General features: G+C 38.9%; 1 protein-coding gene across 2 annotated transcripts in view; it reads right to left on the bottom strand.

Annotated features, from left to right (window-relative positions):
• fmn1 (formin 1) overlaps positions 1 to 18,002 on the bottom strand; it is a 279,413-nt gene that overhangs the window by 236,004 nt on the left and 25,407 nt on the right. For both annotated transcript variants that reach the window (XM_059955635.1, XM_059955642.1), the window contains one exon: positions 8,988 to 9,049. In XM_059955635.1, coding sequence (XP_059811618.1) covers positions 8,988 to 9,049 — 62 coding nt within the window. The remainder of the gene's footprint in view (positions 1 to 8,987; positions 9,050 to 18,002) is intronic.

The raw sequence follows: 18,002 nt of genomic DNA, 5'->3' as shown, positions 1-18,002 counted from the left end.
TCTTGTGAATGCTGCTAATATGGTGCTGTATGCTTGTGATGGTCCTGCAAGTTTTTGATTGTACCTGTACTTATACATATAACAGTAACCTTGATTTTTGACTTTGAAAAGAAGCACTACAGACGTCTTTCCTTGCCAGCGATACATTCCACTGATCTCAGCAGAGGGAAGGAGACAGTCTGATCTACAATGTGAAATCTGAACTAGTCAAACCAAGTGAATTATATTACAGATAGATTGGCTGCATTCCTATCATTTAGTGCTCTTTCCTGGGTTCAGACACTTCCAAAGCTGGATTGAGGACATTACTTTCACTAATGTGAGACTGTTTTGACTTCAAACTTAACTAAATAAGATACAAATGTTGGAGAACAACAGAAACTAGATGATATTTTTTATCTATTAGACCACACTAGTAAGAAGTACGACAAAAATGCTCAGCAAATAAACCAGATTATTATTCATATCAACCTGTAACATTAATTTAGCTATTCTCTCCTCATAGCCCCTGCCCGATTTTTTGTTTATTCTGAGCATTCCCCTCTTGGTTTCAGGTTCTCATAACACCTCTGACCTGAATTTTACATCCCCTCTCTTTAACCTCCTTCATTAATGTATTTACCAGATGGCCCACTAAGCATTGAAATCACCAGAGCAACACTAGTCTCACCCAATTTGAGATATTCTTTGTCTTAGCATTCCTTCCCCACCCTCTCTGCAATTAAACACCTGCTCATTTTTTGTTTGTCCAGTTCTGATGAAGAGTCTTCAACCAAACATGTACTATTTCCCTATCCAAAGATTCTGCCTCAGTTCCCACATGTTCCAGCATTCTCTTTTTAATTTCAGATTTCCACAATCTGCCTGCTTTTTTTGCTTTCAGAGTATTATTATCCTGAACTGAAGTACAGATCTCATTAAAGCTTTCTTATTTCATGCAAATGTATTTAACAAACATTTAAATTTCCTTTTCCTGATTCACAGCTTAAAATTAATACATTAATAATTAAAATAAGAGTTCATCAAATGTGTTTAGCAAAGTTTCCTTAATCAGTACATGGAGGTCCCAACTAGAAAGAGTGTGATACCAGAACTCCTGTTATGGAATGAGACAGGACAGGTGACAAAAGTTTGTGTCAGGGAACATGTTGCATCTAGTGGTCATGATGCTATTAGTTTCAAGATAATTATGGAAAACGACAGGTCTGGTCCTCAGGTTGAAATTCTAAGTTTGAGAAATGCCAATTCTGATGATGTAAAAAAAGAATCTGTAAAGTGTAGATTGGCCCATCCTCCCACCATCCTACCAGTTCCTCTTATCCTCACCTACCGCCCCACCAGCCTCCACGTCCATGACATAGTTCTCCAAAACTTCCACCACCTCCAATGGGATCCCACCACCAAGCACATCTTTCCCTCCTCCCCACTTTCTGCTGTCCACAGGGATCGCTCCCAATTTGACTCCCTTGTCCATTTGGCCCTCCCCACTGATCTCCCTCCTGGCACTTATTCTTGCAATCAGAGCAAGTGCTATGTCTGCCCCTTCACCTCCTTCCTCACTACCAGTTAGGGCCCTAAACAGCCCTTCCAGGTGAAATGATACTTCACCTATGTCCAGTGCTCCCGGTGTGGTTTCCTGTACATCAGTGAGACTAGACGTAGATTCCTTTGTCACCTTATCTCTGTCTTCCCATTGCCTCCTTTTGGTACTCCTTACCCACTTTTCCTTCTTCCATGGCCTTCTGTTCTCTCCTATTGGACTCCCCCTTCTGCAGCCCTGCATTTCTTTCACCAGTCAGCTCCCCAGCTCTTTACTTCATCTCTCCCCCTCCCAGTTTCACCTATCACCTTGTGTTTTTCTCTCCCCTCCCCCACCTTTTAAATCTACTCCTCATCCTTTTTCTCCAATCCTGCTGATGGAGCTTGGCTCAAAACGTCAACAGTACTTTTCTTTTCCATAAATACTGCCTGGCCTGCAGAGCTCCTCCAGCATTGTGTGTGCGTAAGTGTAGACTGGGCCAAGTTGATTTTTTGGCAAAGGTGTTCTTGGTAAGTGGGAGGCCTTCAAAAGTAAAATTTTGAGAGTACGGAGTGTATATATTCTTGTCAGAATAAAGGGCAAGGAAGACAGGTTTAGGGAACCTTGGTCTTTAAGAGATATTGAGGCCCTGGTTAAGAAGAAGTTGGTGCATAGCTGGTAAAGACAGGGAGGAACAAATGAAGTACTTGAGGAGTATAAGAAATGTAAGAGAACACTTAAGAAGGGAATCAAGAGGGCTAGAAGGCATGGGATTGCTCTAGCAGATAAGGTGAAGGAGAATCCCAAAGGCTCCAAAAGAAATGAATAGCAAAAGGACTGCAAGGGACAAAATTAGTCCTCTGGAAGATCTATGTATGGAGATGAAAGATATGGGTGAGATCTTAAATGGATTTTTTGCCACTGTATTTCCTTGGACGATAAATACAGAATCTATAGAAGAAAGGCAAAGCAGCAGCGAGGTCATGGACTGTATATGGGTTACGGAGGAGGGAGTGTTTGCAGTCCTGAGGCAAACTGGGCAGATACTGTAAGTCCCAAGAAACTGACAAGGTGTTCCCCCAGATCCTATGGGAGGCTAGTGCAGAAATTGCAGGGTCACAGCAGAGATATTTGAAGTACTAGTAGTCATGAGTGAGGTGCCAGTTGATTGGACGATAACTAATGTTGTTCCATTAGGAAAGACTCTAAGAATTAGCTGGGAAATTGTAGGCTGGTAACCCTGACATCGGTAGTGGGGAAGTAATTGAAAGATATTCTATGGGACCAGATATGTAAGTATTTGGATAGGCAAGAGACTGATTAGGGAAAGTCAAACACAGGGCTTTGAACATGGTAGGTTATGTCTAACCAGTCTTATGGAGTTTTTTTGAGGAAGCTACCAGGAAAGTTGGTGAAGACAAGGCAGTGTAAATTGTCTACATGGACATTTGCAGGGCCTTTGACAAGGTACCGCATAGAAGGCTGATCAAGACAGTTCAGTTGTTTGGCATTAAAGATGAGGTAGCAATTTGGATTAGACACTGACTTCATGGGAAAAGCCAGATAGAGCTAGCAGATAGTTGCCTCCCTGACTGGAGGCCTACAACGAGTGGTGTGCCACAGGGATCGGTGCTGGGTCCATTGTTGTTTGTCATTCATATTAACGATCTGAAGGATAATGTAGTAAACTGGATCAGCAAACTTGTGGATGACACCTGATGCACCATCAATAACTCACACTGAGACGTAAGGCGAGATATCGGCTTTTATTGACTGGAAGAAGGAACCAGGAGTGAGTGTCTATCATACAATGTCTTGGAGACTGAGGCCGAGCGTCAGGCCTCAGATCTCCTTTATACAGGGGCCTGTGGGAGGAGCCACAGGAGCAGTCAGCAGGGGCGTGTCCCGACAGGCACATAGTTCACCACAACACCAAGATTGGGGTGTAGTGAGGAAGGCTATCAAAGCTGGCAGCAGGATCTGGATCAGCTGTAAAAATTGACTGAATAATGGCAGATGGAATTTAATGCAGACAAGTGTGAAGTGATTATTTGACAGAACTAACCAGACTAGGACTTACACAGTGAACGGTAGGGCACTGAGGAGTGCGGTAGAGCAGACGGAAATGGGAAAACAAATCCGTAAGTCCTTGAAACTGGCATCACTGGTAAGCAGAGTCATAAAGAAAGCTTGTGGCCTTCAGAAATCGACATATGAGTACAGGAGTTGGGATGTTATGTTGACGTTGTACAAGACATTGGTGAAGCCTATTTTGGACAATTGTGTACAGTTTTGGTTAGCTACCTACAGGAAAGATGTCAATAAGATTGAACGAGTGCAGAGAAAACTTACAAGAATGTTGCTGAGACTTGAGAATTTGAGTTATAAGGAAAGATTCAATAGGTTAGGACTTTATTCCAAAGAGCATAGGAGAATGAGGGAAGATTTGATAGAGGTATATGGAAAGATAAGGTGTATAAATAGGGTAAATGAAAGCAGTCTTTTGCTACTGAGATTGGTTGAACTAGAGCTAGAAGTCCTGGGTTAAGGGTAAAAGGTGAAATGTTTAAGGGGAACATGAGGGAAAACATCTTCATTCAGAGTGATGAGAATGTGGAACGATTTGCCAGTGGCAGTTGTAAATGCAGATTCCATTTCAATATCTAAGAGAAATTTGGATGGGTACATGGATGGGAGGAGCATGTGTTCGATGACACTACAAATTTAATGATATTTCCTTTTGTATACCCTCACAAGGAGACCATTTAAGCCAAAGAGCCTCTGCCAGCCCTCTCATGAATGCCATTCTCTCACTAATTTTCTCTGTGCTCTATTCAATCTCACAATCCCCCTGATCCCTTCCCCGCGCCCCACCCCCCCGTCCTCAATGATTCTTCAACCATTTTGGAAGGATTACGGGTAATTTGCAATAGTCAGTTCACCTATCTTTCACGTGAAACTGGATCAACGGGGAGAAAGCAGGAGGGCCACAGGGATAATGTCAAAGTTCCAAAACACGCAACACTAAGGGACAGAATCAAGTCTGGATACCTGGAGCTGTGAAGCAGCAACACTACCTGATAGGACACTGGATCAAAGATCAACCTGTTAAAGCAGCAGAAATTCAGTACGGTGAATGTTCACTGCATTAATAGTAGCAGACAGGAAATAAAATAAACAATGACAAGGGAAAATATAGTCCTCCATCTTTGTCCAAAACGTTATACTATTAAATTGTTTTCAGATTCTGCTTAGGAGAATTTGTTTTTGGTGGAATAGAGCCAAGCATGTGGCCACATTTTAGATGCCTGCTAGCAGCTGTCAATGTGGCTGTGTTGAGTAAGATGGATTTCTATAAGTGAGATAGACTGAATCTGAATTAAGCTACAAATAACATTAATCTTTACATTTCAGAAATTAAGTGAACAAATGCCAATCCTCACAAGTGAGAATTGGCAGATATGTTTTATGGTTGTTACATTCCCAAAGTGCCTGAAATAGTTTCTTTAATGTCTATGCATAACAATCCCATCACCTCACCCAGTGTAAAAGAAACTTCAACTTTTTTGCATTATACCCAATGAATACATTTGGTTCAACGCTCACTACTTTTCTGGTCTCTCTGTTGTCAAATTGTAACACATATGCGCCTCTTTCTTGCATCTTAACCTATGGTAATTAGAGACCCAGGGATCTGAAATCAGAGTAATGAGGAGAGGCAACAGATTATCTCCTTGACCAGACTGAATTCTCCTCACTTAGCCATTGCAGATGTTAAAAGTGGGGCAGCACAGTGGCATAGACGTGCCTTGATTGAAACATGTAAATTCCAGAGGAATCTTTCCAAAGTCAATGTGGAGGGAATAACTTGTGAAAGAATGTAGAATTTGGGGCTAATATTTAGAAGGGGATCAATTTGTTTAGTCTCTAGGTGGGATGAATCTTTGAATGTTCTTCCTCAAATAGGAGGTGTCCTTGAATGTTCCTAAGGCAAAGACAGATCGGTTGATTAGTTCTTGATAAACAAATAGGGACAGTGGGGTGGGGGGAAGATTACCAGGTATAGGAAGAATTGAGGTTATAACCAAATCAATTATTATTTTATGGTACGGCAGAGCAGACAAGAGGAACCGCTCCTGCAAATTCACATGTTAATCCTTTCACTCATTTAAGGAAAAAGGAATGCACAACACAGCAGTGAACTAGAAGTGAATATACATCTAATTACTACCACATAAATATAGAAGGGAGCATACTAGAGGTAAAGTGGATTTCGAGGAACCTGGCCTTTAAGTATGGTGGAGAAAGTGACTTGGCAAAAACTACCTGGTGATACAAATAAATATCAGAGACTGAAGTTCAATAGCTACTGATAAATTATGGCAAATTCAACATTATCTCAATGGCACCTATTCATATTTTAAAACATTTAACATGGCCAGCATGGCTGCTGCTGCTGCAGTGACTGGATGTCATAGGATTTGAATCCTCTTGAGGAAATAGTGTAGACAATCACATGCACACCAGACACCAATCCAAATACTCCCAGTTCAGTCATCCCTGAGGGTGACGTACGCAGATGCTTCCAATGAGTGGACAGTTGCAAGGCTGCGGGACTCGTCGGCATCCCAGGGTAAGTACTAGAATGTGTGCAGCTCAACTGGCAGGTGTGTTTACTGACATTTTTAATCTCTCCCTGTGCCAGTGCAGAGTGCCCTCCTGCTTCGAATTATCCAGCATTGTCACTCTACCAAAAACACTGAAGTAACATGCCTGAACGACTGGTGTCCTGTCGCACTCACCTCAATAATAAGCAAATGCTTTGAGAGGCTGGTCAAGTATTACATCTGCAGCTTGCTACCATCCAAACTGGACCCACTACAATTCGCCTACCGACACAATAGATCAACAAACGACGCAATAGCCACTGTTCTATATACTACTCTTACAAATCTGGAGAAAAAGGATAGTACATCACTACATCACCAAGGACCTTATGTGGTCTGTACAGAACAGCTGAGTGGTGAGAACAGCACAACAGTGCCTCTTTCACCTCAGACGGTTGAGGAAGTTTGGTATGGGCCTCCAAGTCCTAAGAAATTTCTAAAGAGGCACAATTGAGAGCATCCTGACTGGCTGCATCACTGCCTGGTATGGGAACTGTGCCTCCCTTAATCACAGGACTCTACAGAGAGTGGTGTGGACAGCCCAGTGCATCTGTAGTTGGTTGTGAACTTCCTGTGAGTCAGGATATTTACATAAGGCAGGTGTGTAAAAAGGGTCTGTAGGATCATTGGGGACCTGAGTGACACCAATCACAATATATTCCAGCTGATACTATCTGGGAAATGGTACCACAGCTTAAAAGCTAGGATCAACAGGCTCCAGGGCAGCTTCTTCCACCAGGCCATCAGACTGATTAACTCACACTGATCTGAGTGTATTCTATGTTACATTGACTGTTCTATTTATTATAAATTACTATGATTGCACATTGTACATTTAGATGGAGACGTAACATCAAAATTTTTAGTCCTCATGTATGTGTTGGATGTAAGAAATAAAGTCAATTAAAAAAAAATGAAGCAGGAGCAAATGGTGATGGTAATGTCAGTGCCGGATAGTCAGTGTCAACATTGCTTCTGTGAACACAGATGCGGTATGACAAGGCTATCAATAATAAAAAAAGAGAAGTTGATGAACAGCAGAAAAAAAAAGAGGCAGAGCATTGCCAAACTTTCTGAACACACTGAGCACAAAGGCTTGGCCCTGATCTCAAGGGGGATGATGATGAGCAGTTGGATAATGCCTTCTTTCTCAGAAGCATCTACTGTTGCTTTCTCCAGCAAATGGCATCACTTTCACAAAATATAACCATGGGCACACAGACTTTTCTGATAACTGCATTCTTCAATAAGATAACAATAATGTGTCTCACCACGGTGCAACAGATAACGTGTCAAAATTCTTTCCAACAAAGTGGTGAGCCAAGTGAGAGATAATGGGGAGCAATATAGAAACAAGAACTTCACATGCTGTGCGGACCGGAAGAATTTAATCTGACAGGCATCTTAATAACACTGAGTACTGATGTACTTCAGTGTCTCATTGAATTCAGACTCTTACAACATTCATTATTATTGCATCTACAATTTTAGAACTTGTTAAGCACTTACAGATCAAAAACATGTCTCTAAACATTGGCTGTCAGTATCAGAAGCTAGAATTTTTTTAAAAAGAACTAATTGTACCTTCAATTATCACTCATAACATGTTTTTGAACTCAGTTAGGTTAATATAGACCAGATGCACAGCAAAAAGTATGTTATTGCTAAAATTATTAAGGTGCCATAAACATTGTTGCAAGACATAAATGGTTATGTGGGCAGACTTCAAAATACATACAAAGGGTAGTTAATTGAAATCCTGACAGTATTGTAAGTTAATGTGGTGACAAGATAATGTTCAGGCACAGTTGCACTGATCAACTGATTGCTAATTGGCAGTGCTAAGACATAAATCCCCCACACATAACTTGTAAAGCACGCATGGGAGACTAAATCAGTTTTCACCTCAAGCAGTTTAATATATTTCATAACTGATTACAATTAACTATTGAAATATTTTTGGTAATTTTTACTTCAAAATAACAGATGATTATTTTCAATGAAAGCTCAAGGTATCTTGTTTTCGTTAAATTTATTTGAAACCTCCTCCTTTAAAACTCATCAAAACATTTTTAAAATAGATAGTTCTAATCTCATACTAAAAATAAAGTTAGCTATTTCGTTAATTCAATTTTCCCTTTTGTATAGGTAGGTTTGTCATTTTATGACAACCAATTTAAATACCAAATAAAGTGGAATAGTATCTCTAAGAGAACTGAATGAACATTGACTGGCTCAACTTATCGCCAATATTTTTATAAGCTTTTAAGTTGTCCTCTTTCGGAACCACAGAATTGCAAATAGATTATTAAACAATTATGAGTTTTCTTAAGAGAATATCAAATTCATTACAAATTTTCTACTTTTCTTCAAATATTGATACTTCTGCTGCTAATGGATTAATATGATTAGTTATATGAAAAAACCCAAATCATTCAGCATGAGCATTTAAAAGTTGTACTTTAAAATCTGCTACACTTGTGAAGTCCAAAGTAATACTCTTAAAGCATAAAGAACTGTGTATTTTATACATATTCATTTTAGTGCCAGAGTAGGCTGTTTATTTCAAACATTACATACTGCTAAATATTTAGTAGGGTAAAACATTGCTACCAGTTGATCAGCTAATATACTGTCCAAATCTCCTCTCCACAAACATCACAGTAGGTAAATTTGGATTTAGTGCATAATAGTGCCAGACCACTATTACCCGCTGTGCCCTCTCTCAATTAGCTCTTTTAAATGGCTACGTGCCAGAAAATATATCTTAGTCTCATTCAGAAGTAATTAGAAATTCTTACCTGTAATTTTTCTATTTCATTCTTGCACTCTCGCTTCAAATATAAAATAGCAGCATGATATTCTGTGAATACAAGTAAAAATTTAATTGATTTAGTTATTAATGTATATAACAGAATAATACTTTAAATTATGTTTCTTCAAAAGCTGGTTTAACTTCATAAACATTAATTTTTTTATATTTGAAAGATGAATGTACTCAGAAAGTTGCTATTTCTGCAAAACTATAGTGGAATTCACTTGCATGAGATTTGATGAAAATATTGAACAGGAGAGGAATGTAGAGAGTGACTGCAGTTATGGAACATTTATATAACTTAGAAATAAAACTCTAAACACATTTATTGCAAGACGTTATATTTACTATGCTGTACCTTTGGATAGTTCAGTATTCAGCATGAAGACTAAATCACATTGAAGATCCATTGTGGTGTAATCCCCTTTAGGCAATAATCCAAAACTGGTGATATTGTATGCTGAGACAGCATTTATTTTCCATTGACCAGAATATTCAGATGTTTTTAAGTGCAGAAGTCAATTGTCATTCTGCAAAAGTGGGTAAAGATGGGGAGCTACATTTCCCTTTAAGCAGACATTACAGAGTATTTTCACAGATTCATCTGTAAAAATAAATTATGTACCAATTATGCTTATCTTACTAATGCTTCCCAAGTTCATTCTAGCCTCCATTCTCCATCCTGATATACAACTGAAAACTGATATTCTGGAGTTTTCTCTATTTGCTATTGATAGACTAAAAGTAGGACACAGTATCGTTCAACAAGCAACTGGTTTTAAAGGGAACACAGCAGAAAACTGAATGCTAGCGCCCTCTGCTGGTTGCAGATTTATCTTTTACAAAGGTGACTATTTCTTCCAAGTAATTTATAACAAGCCAATAATTATTTGTAGTTTATTAACGTGCACATCCTGCTCTTCCCATAAACAATTTAAGAAATCATATAGGAATTACCTTGCTGCAAATTTAAAGGAAAAAATGTTTTTCCTTGGAAGATTATTTTCATGGTTGGTTAATTTTTCAATCCATTTTGTATTATGAGTTTTTATATCCATGTTTACCAGGGCTTTTTAAAATATGTGTGCCTGTTGCTCTGTGCTTCAGCAAATCATCTCTCACATGTATTTGAACTTGAGGCATGCTTTCTCCCACTTACAGGGAAAGATGATTTAAATAATCAGAAAAAGAAACATGTTTACCCAAAACCTAATAACAATATTTCCACACAAATATTTTCTATCTGCAATTCTTTTTGCAATGTTGCAAGATACATACACTTTATAAGTGCTTGCAACAAATTTTATTTGTATAGAATCATTAATTCAGTTGTTACACTTGAGAATCAGAATCCGTTTCATCACTCACTTATGTCATGAAATTTGTTGCTTTGCAGCAGCAGAAATACAGGGCAAGTCACTAAAATACTACAAGTTACAAAATAAATAAATAGTGCAAAAGAAAAATAAAAAGGTAGTGTTCATGGGTCATTCAGAAATCTGATCACAGAGGGGAGAAGCTGTTCTTAAAACATTGAACGTATGTCTTCAAGTCCCTGTACTTTCTCGCCGATGGTAGTAAGAAGGCCTGGTCTGGATGTTGAGATCTTCAGTGATAGATTCCAACTTCTTGAGGCAGCATCCATCATTAAATCAAATTATACACTTAGCCATTTAAAGGGATATTGGTTGGAGATGGGTTTTAAGAGGCTTCTGAGAGAGCATTGGTATTATTGCATAGAGGTACCAAAGGTACGTGTGAAGGTTTCACCACAGATGAACTCAAGTGGGTCACTGTAGAGTGATGTCACAAGACCATAAGATTTAGAAGAAATAGGCCATTTGGCCTATTGAGTCTGCTCCACTATTTCATCATGGCTGATCCATTTTCCCTCTCAGCCTCAATCTCCTACCTGCTGCCCGTATCCCTTCATGCCCTGACGTATCAAGAACTTATCAACCTCTGACTTAAATATCCCGAATGACTTGGCCTCCACAGCCACCTGTGGCAACAAATTCCACAAATTCATCACCTTCTGGCTGAAGAAATTCCTCTTCATCTCCGTTCTAAAAGGACACCCTTCCATTCCAAGTCCAGGTCCGCTGGTCTTAGATTGCCCCACCATAGGAAACCTCTTCTCCACATCCACTCTAATGAGGCCTTTCAATATTCAGTAGGTTTCAATGAGGTCACCTTTCATTTTTTCCCCTAAATTACAGTGAGTACACATGCAGAACTATCATTCACTCCTCATATGACAAGCCTTTCAATCACAGAATCATTTTTGTGAACTCCATTGAACCTTCTCTAATATCAACCCATCCTTTCTTTGACAAGGAACCCAAAGATGCTCACAGTACTCCAAGTGAGGCCTCACCAGTGCTTTATAAGGTCTCAACATTACAACCTTGCTTTTATATTCTTGTCCTCTGGAAATGAATGTTAACATCACACTTGCCTTCCGACTTAACCTGCAAATAAACCTTTAGGGAATCCTCTATGAGGACTCTCAAATCCCTTTGCACTTCATTCATTCTGGATGTATATTGTATACATTGCTCTGACATAAAATTGGACCTTTGAACCTCAGATTTTTGAATTTTCTCTCCATTTAGAAAATAGACTACCCTTTTATTTCTTCCACTAATGTGCATGACCATACACTTCCCAACACTGTATTACATTTGCCATTTCTTTGCCCAGTCTCCTAATCTAAGTCCTTCTGTAGTTTCTCTGCTTCTTCAAAACCATCTATCCATCGACCTTCCTACTTCCATGAACTTGGCCACAAAGCCATCAATTTCATCATCCAAATCACTGACACATAACGTAAAATGAAACACCTGTGGTACACCAACAGCCAACCAGAAAAGGCTCCCTTTATTCTTACCCTTTGCCACCTGCCAATCAATCCTCTATCCATGCTAGTATCATCCCTGTAATACCATAGGCTCTTAACTTGTTGATTGGCCTCTTGTGTGGCACTTTGTCAAAGGCCTTTTGAAAATCCAAGTACATAACATCTGCTGATTCTCCTTTGGAAACCTGCTTGTTCTTTCTTCAGAGAATTCCAACATGTTTGGCAGGCAAACTTTTCCCTTAAGGAAACCATGTTAACTATGACCTATTTTATCCTGTGCCCTCAAGTACCCCAAAACCACACCCTTAACAATCAACTCCAACATCTTCCCAACCACTGGCCTATAGTTTCTCTGCCTCTCTCCCTTCTTGAAGATTGGAGTGACATTTGTAATTTACCAGTCCTCCGAAACCACGCCAGACTCTAGTGATTCTTGATCTCTTCAACTACCTCTTTCAGAACCCAGTGGTGTATACCATCTTTTCCAGGTGACTTATCTACCGTCAGACCTTTCAACTGCCCTAGAACGTTCTCCATAGTAATGGCAACTTTATATAGTTCTGCCCCCTGACTCTCTCAAACTTCTGGCACATTGCTAGTGTCTTCTACAGTGAAGACTGAAGCAAAATACTTGGTCAGGTCATCCACCACTTCCTTGTCCGCAAAGGGTTATTCCACATTTCAAACTCAGTCTTGCACTCGAACTGAGTTTGCAGAGGGACATAGCCAGTAATAAAGACATGAGAGGGAAAGGTGTGGCAAATACAGGTAGGTGATAGGTGGAATCAGTCAGGAGGGTAAGGATAGGTGGATGGAACCAGGTGGGGGAGAGGGAGGGGTGTTGTTAGCAAACAATGGTTTGAGGGTGATAGATGGAGACAGATAAGGAGAAAAAGGTGGGGTAGATGGATCCTGGTTGGGTGAGGCAAGGGGGAAGATTGAGACATTTGGAAGGTGATGAGTGGAACCAAGTGGAAGCAGATGCTGGTCTGATAAGATAATCAGTGGAAGTAGATAAGAGAGAGATGAGAGGCAGATATAACCAGGTGGGGGAGTGAAGTAACATAAAAAGGTGCAGAGGGTGTGTGGGTTACCTGAAGCTGGATGACTGCTGCCTCGAACTCTTTAATACCTATGAGTCTGAAATTTCAGCTCACCTAGTACCTGATAACAGAGAAGCAATCTGACAAATAAGGTTTTTGTACCTAGCTGCCAATTCTGTGGTATTGAGGAAGAGTATTTTTGGACATGTAGGGTAAACCCAAGTTGATCTTACAATCTGATACTATGTTTTAAAGAATGAAAAGGTAAATATTTTTGATGTTTACTTCTCAAAGTGCTGTGGGTAATTTTAATCCTCCTTACTGGATCAACAACTAAAGTATTACATGTTATTTAACAGCACAGGAACCCCAATCTTCAGCTTTAACTGGTAATGAGGACAAACAGCTGATTATATGTATCTTTCCCAGGAGGTGGAACAACATGTGAATCAGGATCAGGCATAGGACAATCTGCCTTTCAACCCATACCAGTATTTAGCCTTTCACAGTGGAGGTTCAGACTCTGCAAAGACAAATTCGCCCCCGACCTTTTACATATTAGGAAATGGTAGAAACTATTGACTTAAGAGGATTTAACTCAAGTCCCTAAGCTAATTATTGTGGTTTCAGTTCTCGAACAGCAGGTGATGTTCTACTTCATAATGTTAACCACAATCTCAGTAACGTTAGCTTACAGTACAGTAAGTGTAAATAGAACATTTGAAATGTACCTGCTAAAGTAATTGCATTATGTCCAAATTCAATTGGGTTATATTCATAGTTTACTTATCTAATTTGTGCATTGGATATCAAATAATGTTTTGCACCAATGCAAAATATGTAGTAAACCTCGTCTGACTGAAAACCAAAAAGGGTTGATTTCTCATGCCTATTTCATGACTCCCTGCAAGGCATATTAACAAGAGTTAGCTACAATCAAATGACAGATCAGAGAATATTTCAGGCATTTGTCACAATGTAGCTCTCTGCAGCTGCTCAACTATAAAACACAAGAGGTGCTGCAGCAGAACACAAGCTTCAGCCATGACATAGATGGCTGATTAGCTAAAGGGACAGAGTGACACAGCAGCCTCATCACCTGGCAATCATCTTAATTACTTCTTGTGACGTGAACATCTACTGTCACCCTTCCTCCGCTCAGCACAGGAAATATGTGAGGGACCCAGGTCCCCCGCCATTGCAAGGAGGATACACATACTCAACTAGAGTTGCTTGTGGCTCTTGCAATCCAGGCTCAATTTTGACATGCGGTGATGCCTGATGATTACATGCGTTTCTCTCAATTGTCCCTGTTTCCTCTCACATTCCAAAAATGTGAGGTTTGGTAGACTGCAAGGTTAAATTAGTCACTGCCAATTGCCCCTGGTGAGAATAGAGTCGAAGAAAGGGAACGTGGGCGAGATTAAAATGGGCCAAGTGTAGGACTGGTGCAAATGGGTATTTGATGATCAATGTGGACTCAGTGAGTGAAAGAACCTGTTGTGTATTATAGCTCCCTGTGAGTTTCCAATCATTTACATGCAATATGCAAAGAACAAGCAGGTATTGGCTGACTAATGAAATGAAATGTAATTAATTAAAAGTACGGTGACAAATTTACCCCACCAAATTTTAAACAAGATTGCCAGAGAGAATGTAATCTCCAAATTTATTTAAATTTATAGGATTTTGAGGAAATTCACAGGCCAGATGCAGTGAAGATATTTACCCCAACTGAGGAGGTCATAGTTTCAAATTAAGGAGTAAACCATTTAGGACTGAGAAGAGGAGAAACTTCTTCACCCAGGTGCCAGTGAATCTTTAGAATTTCCCATCTTGGGAGACAGTAGAGGTTCAATTCCTGCATTCATTGAAAATACAGACTGATGAAATTTCTGTAAATTTATAATGCTAAGGGCTGGATGGTTGACTGTGTCCATTTCTAATGTACTTAGGTAGCCTATGACAAGATTATTCAGGTCAAATAGTCTGTGCTGGTAATAATATCCTATATTAGCATCCTTTTACTCTCTATTGTCAAGATTTATTTCAGAAATTATAACAAATTTTCCCGGTTTATATCAGAACTGCCCAAACCCAAGTCAAGTCCACCATTCTATAATGTTAATTCTGGATTTCGCTCTCTAAAGATACTGTCAGGGCTGCTGCACATTTCTAACATTTTATATCAGTTTCATTACAGATTCCCAGCATCTGTAGTGCTGACACCTCGCAGTTCAGACTCCTGGATTTTTTTTTAATCTCTTCTCTTCCCTTTTCATTCATGTCTCCCTTTTTAAACTTACTCAATTTTCAACATAACTTCGGCGATTGAGTACCTCTGTGTCTCCACAGACTTTCCTGGCTTTTTCTTCTAATCTGCAACATGAAAAAAGTTTGATTTCTAATTTTTCTTGGTTCTTTTGAACCAATAACTTTATTTCACTCTTCATAGATGCCACTTTATCTGTTGAGCAGTTTGTAGATATACTGCATTTTTAAAAGAAAGTTATTTTCTCCTTTTTTGCTTGCCTAGCTTTTACTATAATGCATTGATGCTGGTAACCTCTACAGCAGTAAGCTCCATAATTGAACTATTTTCTGTTGAGAAGCAAAAATCTTGAATTCACGATGAGATTTAGTCATGTCCACTTATGGGTTCCAGTACATGTCTTCATCAAGAGTAAAAGCCTGATCCAAGTCTATGCTATAAAACCCTTCTCCATTCTAAAGAGCTCTACTTGGACAGCTTACTGAAGAGAGTTACAGCTTGATAGGCAAAATCACTGGTCCCTATAATATATAGGGACTTCTACTATAGTCCCTATAATTCTCTTCTACACTGTCTCCAGAGTATTGTTATCCTTTTCATAATAAGGGAACCAGAACTAGAAATTGCTCTAAGTGTGATCAAAAGTCCAATGAATCCTGGTGGAAATTAACTCCAGTACATCGTTTTCCACTTGTGCCCCTATTAGGTATACTACAATATTTGATCCCTTGTTCTCAATTTCAAACTTTTTTTTTGCTATTTCTTCCCATTAAATGTAGCACCACACACTTTCCTACACTAAATTTCATTTTCCCCTTAACAAGCCTATTTTACAAATTTATTAATGATCTGCAATTGGTCAGTCTCAATATTAGTAATATTAGTAATAATTTCTCTCCCCCCCCATTCACCACCATAACCTTCATGCCAATTGACCTTCTGAATTCCATGTTTAAATTGTTTCAGATTCAACTATCTTAATCCAGAGAGGATTACAATTGTGCCTTATTTACTACAGGTATACGAGCATCTATCAAATTGTGGCAGAAGTATATGAAGATCCCAGAATGCATTCTTATTGATAGATTAAATGTGGGGTACAAGGAATTATGTAACATCAGGGATGGACAATATCAGAAGGACAACCTTCCAAAGTATTTGCAATCCTGGGATTGCAAATCTTTTAAATCCTACTCTGCTGAGTTCTATTCCTCATCCTTTTTTTACTCCAGTCCTGTCAAAGGGTCTTGGCCTGAAACATCCTCTGGCATTTTGTATTGCCCATTTGTTTGGTGAACCTTTCTACGTGCTAGACACACAAAATGCTGGAGGACTCAGCAGGCCAGGCAGCATCTATGGAAGAAAGTACAGTGATGTTTCAGGCCATGACCCTTTGGCAGGACTAGACTTGTATTGACATCACAAGTCTGAAATCAGTACACAATGATTTCTTCAGCTAAATAGGCACGGCGTAAATTCAGAAGTGCACAGTAATTAGATTCCATGATGGAGGTAATATTATACTACTATTCTCCAATGAGATTCCAGGTATGCTGTTTTTGCACCACAGTATCAGTTTAGTTATAGAATAAATTAATAGCAAGACATAGGAGGGGTTCATCTATGTCTTAAGTCAAATTTGGAATATCTGTAAACAGCATTTATAATATCAATACTACCTTTTGTAGCATGCTTTTCAGAGGTGGCTTACTCCTCTCAAATATATTCTAAGGAATGCCAGCAATTAAAATTTGTCATGACTGCATTCTGACATTAGCTTTGTTCTATCAATCATATCAGAATACTTGTAGCTATTTACAAATGAGTACTTTGTAGCTACGTAGTTGACGGTGGTCCATCTAACATCTGGTTTTGTGCAGTGTATGTTACTCTAAGTGAGACTACATACAATAAGCCTCTTTTCATGTAGGAATAGACTTTTTTATCTACTGTTCGATCAGCATAATTTGACAGACATTAATAACTTCTGCTCATTCTGAATTCCAACATGTGAAATTTTTCTTTTCTTTGGCAAACATTTCAATGTTGAATGTTATTTGCCTTTAAAGTTCACAGGCCTGGAAAGGATTGGTTGTAATTGACGAAAACAATAAAAAAAATCATTTATCCACACACAATCTCTGAGTGAATAATGGAGGATTAAAAGTTCACCAAAGTACATTAACTAGAGCAGAATGTAATAAATCTGTGATGAGACCATTATTTATTGATTAATCTATGTTAATCTTGATAGTAATCCTTGTCAGAACAGAGTTGTGAAGCTTTACACCAACTGAAAGCTGTAATTTCATAAAATTAGAAGACAAAAAAACCCCAAGTATGAATAGTGTTCTACAGGAACATAACTGACTCTAATCTAGAAGTTTAACGGTGCTTAATATATTGTGAGGGGTGACAAAAAGTTGGTTGGACGACACTTAAAGCATATTTTAAAGCATGGAAAAAGTTCAGGGGAAACTCAGAACATGAAGATAAATGGCTACAGGCACAACCAAATATGACTGAGTGAAGTGAAGAGGGAAAGACACAAAAGAGGAGGGCAAGAGATACACAAGTTTAAAGCAAATGGCCAGGTCTTACTACTTATTCTACAATAGATGAAAAAGAAAATGTACCCAGTCAAATTCAAATGTAACTTTAAAGTCTGAATTTGTTATGTGGTTTGATTTATGCTTTAAACGTGCAGTTGAATGTTGTCAATATCGAAAATTCTGTTGGTATTTTCAGTTAGAGTCATAAATCATAGAGCACTACAGAAACAGGTCCTTTGGCCCATCTAGTCCATGCTGAACTATTATTTTGCAT

This window comes from Hypanus sabinus, chromosome 2 (genome assembly GCF_030144855.1).
Source record: "Hypanus sabinus isolate sHypSab1 chromosome 2, sHypSab1.hap1, whole genome shotgun sequence".
In the NCBI taxonomy this organism is placed as follows: Eukaryota; Metazoa; Chordata; class Chondrichthyes; order Myliobatiformes; family Dasyatidae; genus Hypanus; species Hypanus sabinus.
This window is presented reverse-complemented; position numbering and strand designations above follow the sequence as displayed.